We start from the raw sequence: 8,702 nt of genomic DNA on the forward strand, positions 1-8,702 counted from the left end.
AATGATTCCCGACCATCAAAAATGGCCAAGCAAGGGACTTCCTGGGTCAGCCAGTGGTTAAGACTCCAAGGCAGGGAGCATGGGTTCAATCCCTGGTCAGGGAACTAAAATCCCATCTGCTTTGCAGTGTGGTCAATAAATAAATAAAAATAATCTCTCTTTGCTTCAGTTAAAAAGAAAAAAAAAATGGCCAAGCAAATGAATGCTTGATAAATATCATCACGTGACTTATTGTAAAGGCAATTTATTTATGCCTGTGAAAAGTGGAAATCGTTCATCTGTGAAGGCATCTTTGAGCTATGAGATTCTGAGTTTTTGTACTTTGGGGTAGAATCTACGCTTTAGTTATATTAAGTGATTTTTCTTCTGTATTTTTCACTTCCTTTTACATCCCATCCTCTTCTTCCACTCATGCAGATGTTCTGGGAACACACTGCCCGTTTTTTTTTTTTTTTTGACCACTGGAATCTTAGTTTTTTGACTGGGGATTGAACCTGCACCTTCTGTCAGTGAAAGCGCAGAGTCCTAACCACTGCACTGCCAGGGAATTTCTGGGAAACACACCCTTTTAAAAAGAAGGGTGTGGTGGAGGAAAAAAAAAAAAAGAGAAGGATGTGGTGGCTGGCAGTTCGGCAGTTGGAATACTAAAAAAGACCATACTATTCACTCTGGTGGTTGACTCTATTTTTGGACGAGATTTACTAGGGGGATTATGTTACCCTCTTCCGAGGAAAACCTGGAAAGATTAGAAGAGGAAGCAATCACATCACCTCCCCATCCCTCGTCTCCAATTTCTTGGCATGAGGCAAAAACCCAACTCATGATTTAGGGCTGCGATTGATTTAAGGTTAATATTCTGGGGGACTTGATATAGAAAGCAAGCTGCTTTTTTGAAAATAAGTTATATTGCGTTTGCCAAAAAGCTCATTCGGGATTGGAAACCCCCGAGTGCATTTTTGGACCACCCCAGTATTTCTTACACACCGGAGTTTGTGAACAGAGACCTATTTTAAGCTTCGAAGATACCAGTGTGCGGAGTCCCACTCCAGCTTGCAACTCTGACTTTTTGGTCCTCTGCTGCCCCTGCGTGGACATAAATGGAAATAACAAGATATTCTTACAGCTGGCATTGGAATCGGACTTGGGAGAAAACTCCCTTAAAAACTGGAAACGTTAGTCGCTCAATCGCGTCCGAGTCTTTGTGACCCTATGGACCATAGCCCGCCAGGCTCCTCTGTCCATACAATTCTCCAGGCAAGAAGACGAGTGGGTTGCCATGTCCTTCTCCAGGGGATCTTCCCGACCCAGGAGACCCAAGAACCCTGGTCTCCTGCATTGCAGGCAGATTCTTGACTGTCCGAGCCGCCAGGGATGATCCCCCTTAAGAATCACTGGAGGCATAAGGGCTGGTGGGGGCTCAGGACCCTTAGAGGGGAGCCAGGGGCCCTCGGGAAGAGAGCTGCAGACTCAGACAAGCCGTCAGTGATTCAAGAGGCTCGCGTCGTTTTCACCATTTTTATTTTTCCTGGAGACGCTTGGATCCAGTAAGCGAGCGATCAGCGATAGACTCGCAGTCATGCACCTCTGCCATTTTTGGGCCACGACCAGCACCCGCGGGCTCAGCGCCAAGCCTCCCACACCTCTTCCTGCCGTGTTTGGAGTAACAAGTCTGCAGGCTTCTCTCTTAGCTTTTCGCACCATCTCATCACCGTCTGTCTCTCTGCTCCTGGCCCCACACAACGCGACATCATCACAGCCGCGCCGGCCGCCTCCCTGAGTCTCCCCGCAGGGGCACAGGGCAGGGCGGGTCCTTATCAGAGAGGGAGGGGAACACTTGAGCACAAAGAAGAGAAGGGGCCTTGAATCTCTGGGACCACCCTGCCTGGCATCCAGGACCCTAGCTGCCTCCCTCCCAGGCCAGCTCCCTCCTAGGTGATCGTCACCCTGCCCAGCTCACCCCTCCCCATCCCCTCGCAACAGATAGCAGCTGTGGCCTGGGGCCACGTCCCAGCCCTCTAAGGAGAGTAAGGGTTCACTCGGTCTCCCCCCCACCTGCCCCCTGGGCCTCCACTGTCCAGCTGGGATCCAGGGACCCATAGGCCTGGCCTGACCTCCCTACCCCACCCCTCATGCCTCCAGCCCCTGCCGCAGCCTGCGGTCCAAGGCCAGGAGCTGCCTCAAGAAGCCCCGGTTGGGGATGATGCCTCGGTGGTCCTTGACTTTCTTGATGGCCTCCACGAGGGTGAGGCGGTGGTACAGCATGAGGTAGGCCAGCACCAGGGTGGCCGAGCGGCTCACTCCCACGGCGCAGTGCACCAGGATCCTCCCTGTGGACACAGACGAGAGAGGCTGGGGGACCGTGCGCCGGGCTGGAGGAGGCTGGGGGCAGGTGAGGAGGAAGACAGGTAAGCAGAGGTGCTCGGAGGCACAGATGGGGGGACGGTAAGAATCTGAATCCCGGCAAACGGAGGCACACAGACGGGGAGACACGGAAAGCCTGGAGCAGTTCAGCATCCATAAACCCAAAATGGGCTCGAAGAGGGACTTGCCTGGCGGTCCAGCGGCTAAGACTCCACGCTCCCAATGCAGGGGGCCCCAGTCCAAGATCGGGTCAGGGAACTAGATCCCTCATGCCACAGTTAAGACCCAGAACAGCCAAATAAATAAATAAATAAACATTTAAAACATAACTAACATAGAGCTTAAAAAAAGCTTGAAGGGAGAGACTCAAGATTAATGCAAAACCCAGCTTTGTACCAAGTAAAGTTTCCGCTTGATACTTGCTGAGTGCATCCATGGAAAATCCTTTGTGTCTAACCTGGCCCTTCCTCAGTCTCCCATCCATTCTGGGGGGGTGGTGTGTGTGTGTGGGGGGGTGATTAGTATATATTTTTTCCCATTTTAAAAAATCTTTTCTTTTTTTTCTCTGCAGTGAACAGCATGTGGGAATCTTAGTTCTCCAACCGAGGATTGAACCCACACCCCTGCATTGGAAAAGTAAAGTCTTAGCCACTGGGGAAGTCCCAATACATCTTATATTTTTTAAATAAAATACTTTTTACTTTAAAAAGTAAAATATTTTTATATCTTCAACATATATATTCTGATCACTAAAGCAAGACAGGCAAAGCAAGAGTCGTTAGAAAGTCTAGAAATATGTAAAGAAGGCAACAATTAAAAAAAATATATCTCCCATAATCTTCCCACCCAGGGGCAATTTGCCACTCTCCCGACATTTGGGATTATTTCCTTCTTTTTATGGATTGCATTGAAAAGATGGTTGAGAGAAGAGTTTTCTTTACTGAGCATCTTATCACATCATTCAAGTCTCTCTCTCCACACCCAGAGCCCCCGGCTCTGCTCTAAGTCAGTGTCCGTGGGTCCACCCCTCCGCCTCGCTCCCTTCCCTTCCTACCTCCTGGCTGGCTCAGCGCCCGGTGGATGAAGTCGGCGGCCGCCTGGAAGTGGACGCTCATGTCGAAGGCCGGCGAGTCGTGGGCCTCGACACCCAGGTAGCGGATGCCCAGCCCTTCGTAGGCTTCGGGCGTCCCTCGCCACCGGCTGTGAGAGGCATTGAGGACGTGCGTGATGCCCAGGCGACGCAGCTCACGGTGGTTGTTGGCTATTTCCCTGCATTGAGGAGCAGAGATTGAAGGGGGTGAGGCTGGGGGATGGGACCAGACACCCCGTTTGGTACCCTGATCACCGCCCGGCCAACATCACTGGCTCCAGGCCTTCCCTTCACTTCCTGAGAACCCAGGATGCGCAATGACTCTGAGTCTTGTCCTGGAGCAAAGCTGGGGAGTCCTGGAGAGATTTTTGGCCTGGGGGAGAGAAGACAAGAGAGACGGACAAACCGCAGCCCTGATAACATACGGAAAGATGCTTGGAGGCCACAGGATTTTATTAATACTTGATCCGTGAGAAAGAGCAACAGGGTTTGTACTTCATGGAAGGAAGTACCTGCCAACAGTGGAATCGAGCGGGAGAAAGATTGGGGCATCTTGGGAGAGATGGGTTTTCTTCACACCAGGGCATTCAGGTAGAGAGAGGAGTTCAGTGGATGGGTCTGGACGTGGCAGGGAGGATCTGGACACTGGATGGCTTGTTGGAGCAGCTCACGTTTAACCTGGTAACCTTGAATTGCTTTGGTTCTCAGCACTCCTCCATTACTTTATTTTTATAAAACTTTTTTTTTTTTTTTCCTGGCTGTCCCATGCGGCCTGCAGGATCTTAGTTCCTCGACCAGGGATCGAACCTGTGCACACTGAAGTGGAAGCAGGGAGTCCTAAACATTGGACAGTCAGGAAAGTCCCTTTCCTGTTTAGACTCTCTCTGATGCCCAGAATTTTCTTGTGTTTTGCCGGTTACTCCAAGCCCATGGTTACCCTGCGGATGTCACCTGCAGGGGTTTCCGTGGTTCACAGCCCTCAGCTCATGCCAACAGGGTCATATCGAATGCCCTGTCTAGTGCCAGCTCCTGGAACAGAAAGCACCCTGAACTTGAACCTCTAAGTCCTGGGCTCTGCTACTTACGACCCGTGGGACCTTGGGCCAGTCCCAGCTTCTCTGAGCTTCCAATTCCTCCTGTGTAACCTGGGGATAGTGGTACCTACATCACCAGGCTATCATGAAGATTAACAGAGAAAAAGCCTGTGAAAAACTCCTTGTAGGCTCTGAAGCTCTCGGAAAAGACCTGGAGGGCCTCCTTTCTCTTTGACTCCCGTCTCTCTGTCGCCCCCATCTGGCAGAGCCTCTGCATACTCTGTGGCTTCGCTTGGTCCACTCCCCACACCCTTTTTGTTATATGTGCTAAATCGCTTCAATCCGACTCTTTGTGACCCTGTGGACTGTAACCCACCGGGCGCCTCTGTCCACGGGCTTCTCCAGGCAAGAATACTGAAGTGGGCTGCCATGCCCTGCTCCAGGGCATCTTCCCGACCCAGGGATCGAACCCAGGTCTCTTACATCTTCTGCATTGCCAGGCAGGCTCTTTACCATTAATGTCGCCTGGGGCACCACTCGCCTTACCAGCCACTGTTCCTGGCCCCAGTGATAGCTTTTTCTCAGGGCACAAAGATGGACGGTCAGATAAGTCATCTATGATGTCCAGCCCACAGCACTGGCATATGAAAATGCTAATGCATTGTGCTCAATGAATGACATGATTACCCGAACAGAGCCTGTCTGTTCAGAATTGGGTCTATCAGTAATCCTGTCCAACCTAAGAGACACCGGTTCGATCCCTGGGCCCAGAAGATCCCCTAGCGGAGGGCCAGGCAACCCACTCCAGCATTCTTGCCCGGAGAATCCCATGGACAGGGAAGCCTCCTGGGCTACAGTCCATGGGGTTGCAAAGAGTCCAACTTGATTGAAGTGACTTAGCACATAGGTAATCCTGTCCCCCCTCCCCAACCCTCCAGCCTCCACTCTACCCATGTACCCCCTCCCTTCCATCCTCAGTGTGGAACCAACAGCACAACTCCACGCCTCTCTGCCACCCTTCTTTCTTCTTGCACACACACACACGCACAGAGCCCCCATACACACGCAGCCGTGGCCCCAGTCAGCCGGGTACGTACTGGTCTCCGAGGTAGAGGCCCGGCCAGACCTCGTCGGCGTGGTTGCAGGCGGTCTTGCCCGTGTAGAGCAGCCTCTCCAGCTCGAAGACGTTGAGGAAGGGGTGCTGGACGGCGGGCGGCTCCTCCAGGGCGCCTCTCACGCGGACGGGAGACCTCGAGCCGCTCCGGGAGAAGCGGGCCATGAATGTCACCGAAGCCCAGAGCCAGTTGCCGGGGCACATCTTAGAGGCGGCAGGAGGCCTGGCAGCCACCGGGGTGCGCGAGGTGAGGCGGGGCGGGCGTCCAGGCGGCAGCTGCGGGCAGAGGCGGGGTGTGAGTGCCGCCTGAGCGCGTCCGGGGCGGCGGGGTCCCTGCCCGCCCCGGGGAGAAGGTTCTGGAGAAGGACGGTGAAGTCTGGCCCTGGGCGGGGCGGGCACTTTGAGCGGCAGCAGCTCCTGTCGCCCTGCTCTTTGGCTCCGCCAGGCAAGGAGGTGGGAGCATCACATGTTCTTGTTTACGGGGCCGAGGCAGCGGCCCAGCTGCTGGGCGTCTGCTCCACCACCCCACCCCCACTCCGCACACACAGTCAACACACAGACAGGCACACGCACACGCACACACATTTGTCATCTGGGTGGCAGGGCCCAGTGCTGGAAGCCCTGCCAGCCCGCGTCTGGGTCTCATCTGCCTGGGGCTGCCGGCAGACAGGCTGGGGAGCTGGGAGGGGGTCTTGGGGGGAGGTTCTGGATCCATCCAGAAGGAGTTGCCCTGAAGCCAGCAGCAGCTGGGGCCAGTGACACTGGCCCGCAGGCCTGGGGGGTGGGGTGGTGGTGGTGGATGGGGGGAGATGGGCCGCTTTAACCCCTTCCTGCCCTCCCGCCCTCAGCCCTCAGCCTGCTCTGGGAAGTCCAGCCGGGGGATGGGGCGCGTGGGGAAGAGGAGTAAAGAGGAAGCTGAAGTTTTTGAGAAACACTGGCTGAAGACCCGGGTTAATGGAAGGAAGCGCCAGCTATCTGGGCAACACAGGCAGAGCAGCCTCCCTTGGTCAACGTAACAGATGTCACTGATTAAACCTCATCTCTCTGGGTCCAGGCAGGGCTGGGGTACTCTGTGTGTGTGGGGGGTGTGTGTGTGTGTGTGTGTGTGTGTGTGTGTGTGTGTGTGTGTGTGTGTGTGTGTGTGTGTGTGTGTGTGTGTGTGTGTGTGTGTGGAGAGGCAGAGGGTGGGGGCTGGAGGAGGGAAGAAAGTGAAGAAATGGGGGCTCCTGCCTGGCCCAGGGGCTCAGAGTGTGGAATGAGTGCCTGTGTTGCTGGTGAAATCAAGTGACCCTATTTAGCACACGGGGGTCCTCAGTGAGGGGCCTGACTCTCTGTGAAGAGCAGGGACCACACGTTGAGCTGTGGAGCTGGGAAGGGCCAGCCTTTGAGACTCGCCCTGGGAGCTGCAGGCAGGGGGGCATCGTAGCAACAGCCCCCCACTCCAGCGCCTCTTATCTCCTCTTCCTACCCCTCCTCCTCCTCTTCTTCCTCCTCGTCCTCTGCATGGTGATCCTGGCCCTGGGAAAAGTGGGCTGCTCTGAAGAATCCCCCTCCCACGCCTCATCCTGTCTTCTGCCCCAGGGGCTCAAGGAAGGGTCCCCAGTGAGAGGCCGTCTTCGTCCTGTCCCCCCCCCCCCCAGTCTCAACAGGGGCCCAGTTCTCCCCAATCCCCGTACCCCCAGGGCCAGGAGAGCTCCAGCACTCAGAAGGCATAAGAAGCAGGGGTCTTAGGATCAGGACTGGTGAAGGGAGGCTGGATCTTAGCGTGTTGAGGGGTTATTTAGGAAGATAGATCCCCCCCCCCGCCCCCGAGTGTAGAAAGAAAACAGTGTAGCAATCACGGCCACCTCCATCGCCACTATCACCATCCTGACCATCATCCCCACCACCACTATCACTGTCATCCCCACCGGGATCGGCATCTTCATCATCAGCATCATCATATCATCATCCACTTTTGCTCCGCAGGCCTGAAGACCTCACCACTTGGCTCCCAAACAACATTTTCTGGGAACAGAATGCTGCTGCCTGTGTGATGCTGAATGGTGGAAAGAAAGCGGGAAGCAGCCCCGGTGTCGCGGGAGCTCCGTGGCACTCGCTTTCTCGCAATTCCGTCCCTGGACACGCTCCAGCCCCAGTCGCCAGCTTTTGGGGGCCCCGGGCCGCGGCCCCCCTCCCTTCCTCCCTCCCTCTGCTGTGGTTGTAACAGGTTCATGGCTGTCGCCCAGTCCTCGCCAACCCAGACAGCCGGGCGCGGAGGGAGGGAGCCCCGGGAGGGCCCCGCCGGCGGGCTCCCAGGCCCCTTTTAACCGCCCCCCGACCCCCCGCCCCAGCCCCCCAGCCCCGACCCCCGGCGCCTCGCCCACCCGCCGCGGCCCCGCTACCTCGGGAGGCGGCGCGGGTCTCAGTCCCGGAGGCGGATCGCAGGCGCAGGCAGCCCCACGGCCATGACTCCGCCGCCGCCTCGGTCTGGCTTGGCAGACCGGTTGACGGATTAGCATCTATTTTTAAGCCATGACACGCACGTCGAAGCGGGGCTGGTGTCGGTGTGCGCGTGTGTCGGCGACACGCAGGGACCCGGTCTGGCACCCGGGGGCCCGAGCGGACAGGCGGCGGCGCGGGCCACGCAGCCCGCACCCCCTGCGGCCCCGCCTCGCGGGCATGCTCGTGTGTATGTGTATTTTCGGAGCTGCGCCAATGACAGGCACTTCGCCTAAAGCTGACATTATGTAAGGCGGCCCAGACGGTGTCTTGAGCACACACGCTCCTCCCCGGCAGCATTAATTACACAGATCAGGACGATGCCCACTCGCTTGTACATGTCTCCTGCGCCAGAACACTGTGGCGCAAATAACTCTTGTCCTTAACCCTGATGAGTATTTACTAAGCACGGTGTACCCTCTGCTCCACAGATTTTAACTCATTTTATCTTCATCGCAGTCTCTGAGGGAGGAGAGGATATTGTTATTGAGCCCATTTTAGGGAGGAGGAGATGGAGGCATCCAGAGGCTAAGTAATTTGCCCTGGGCACTCCCTAGGCGCTGCCAGGCAGCCTGGTTGCCTGCCTGGGAAGTTCAAGTCCTTAAGGGCTTTCTGAACAGGT

The 8,702-nt window shown here is 55.7% G+C and overlaps 1 protein-coding gene across 1 annotated transcript; it reads right to left on the bottom strand.

The window, feature by feature from the left end:
- Nucleotides 1-1,501: 1,501 nt before the first annotated feature.
- DUSP26 (dual specificity phosphatase 26) lies at nt 1,502-8,253 on the bottom strand. The gene is made up of 4 exons (XM_065946812.1): nt 7,984-8,253; nt 5,583-5,875; nt 3,416-3,630; nt 1,502-2,327 (listed from the first exon to the last, which is right to left on the bottom strand). Exons 1-4 carry the CDS (start codon nt 8,098-8,100, stop codon nt 2,128-2,130), a joined length of 825 nt encoding a protein of 274 aa, XP_065802884.1. The 5' UTR covers nt 8,101-8,253; the 3' UTR covers nt 1,502-2,127.
- Between the last annotated feature and the right edge of the window lie 449 nt (nt 8,254-8,702).

This window comes from Muntiacus reevesi, chromosome 10 (genome assembly GCF_963930625.1).
Source record: "Muntiacus reevesi chromosome 10, mMunRee1.1, whole genome shotgun sequence".
Lineage (NCBI taxonomy): Eukaryota > Metazoa > Chordata > Mammalia > Artiodactyla > Cervidae > Muntiacus > Muntiacus reevesi.

Excerpts from the sequence above, each read along its gene's own strand:
- DUSP26 (XM_065946812.1), bottom strand. The coding sequence starts at position 8,100 with ATGCTAATCCGTCAACCGGTCTGCCAAGCCAGACCGAGGCGGCGGCGG. Across the intron at positions 3,631-5,582 it reads GGCCTCTACCTCGGAGACCA|GGAAATAGCCAACAACCACC; the intron begins GTACGTACCCGG and ends TCCTCAATGCAG. Across the intron at positions 2,328-3,415 it reads GGCGCTGAGCCAGCCAGGAG|GGAGGATCCTGGTGCACTGC; the intron begins GTAGGAAGGGAA and ends CTGTGTCCACAG.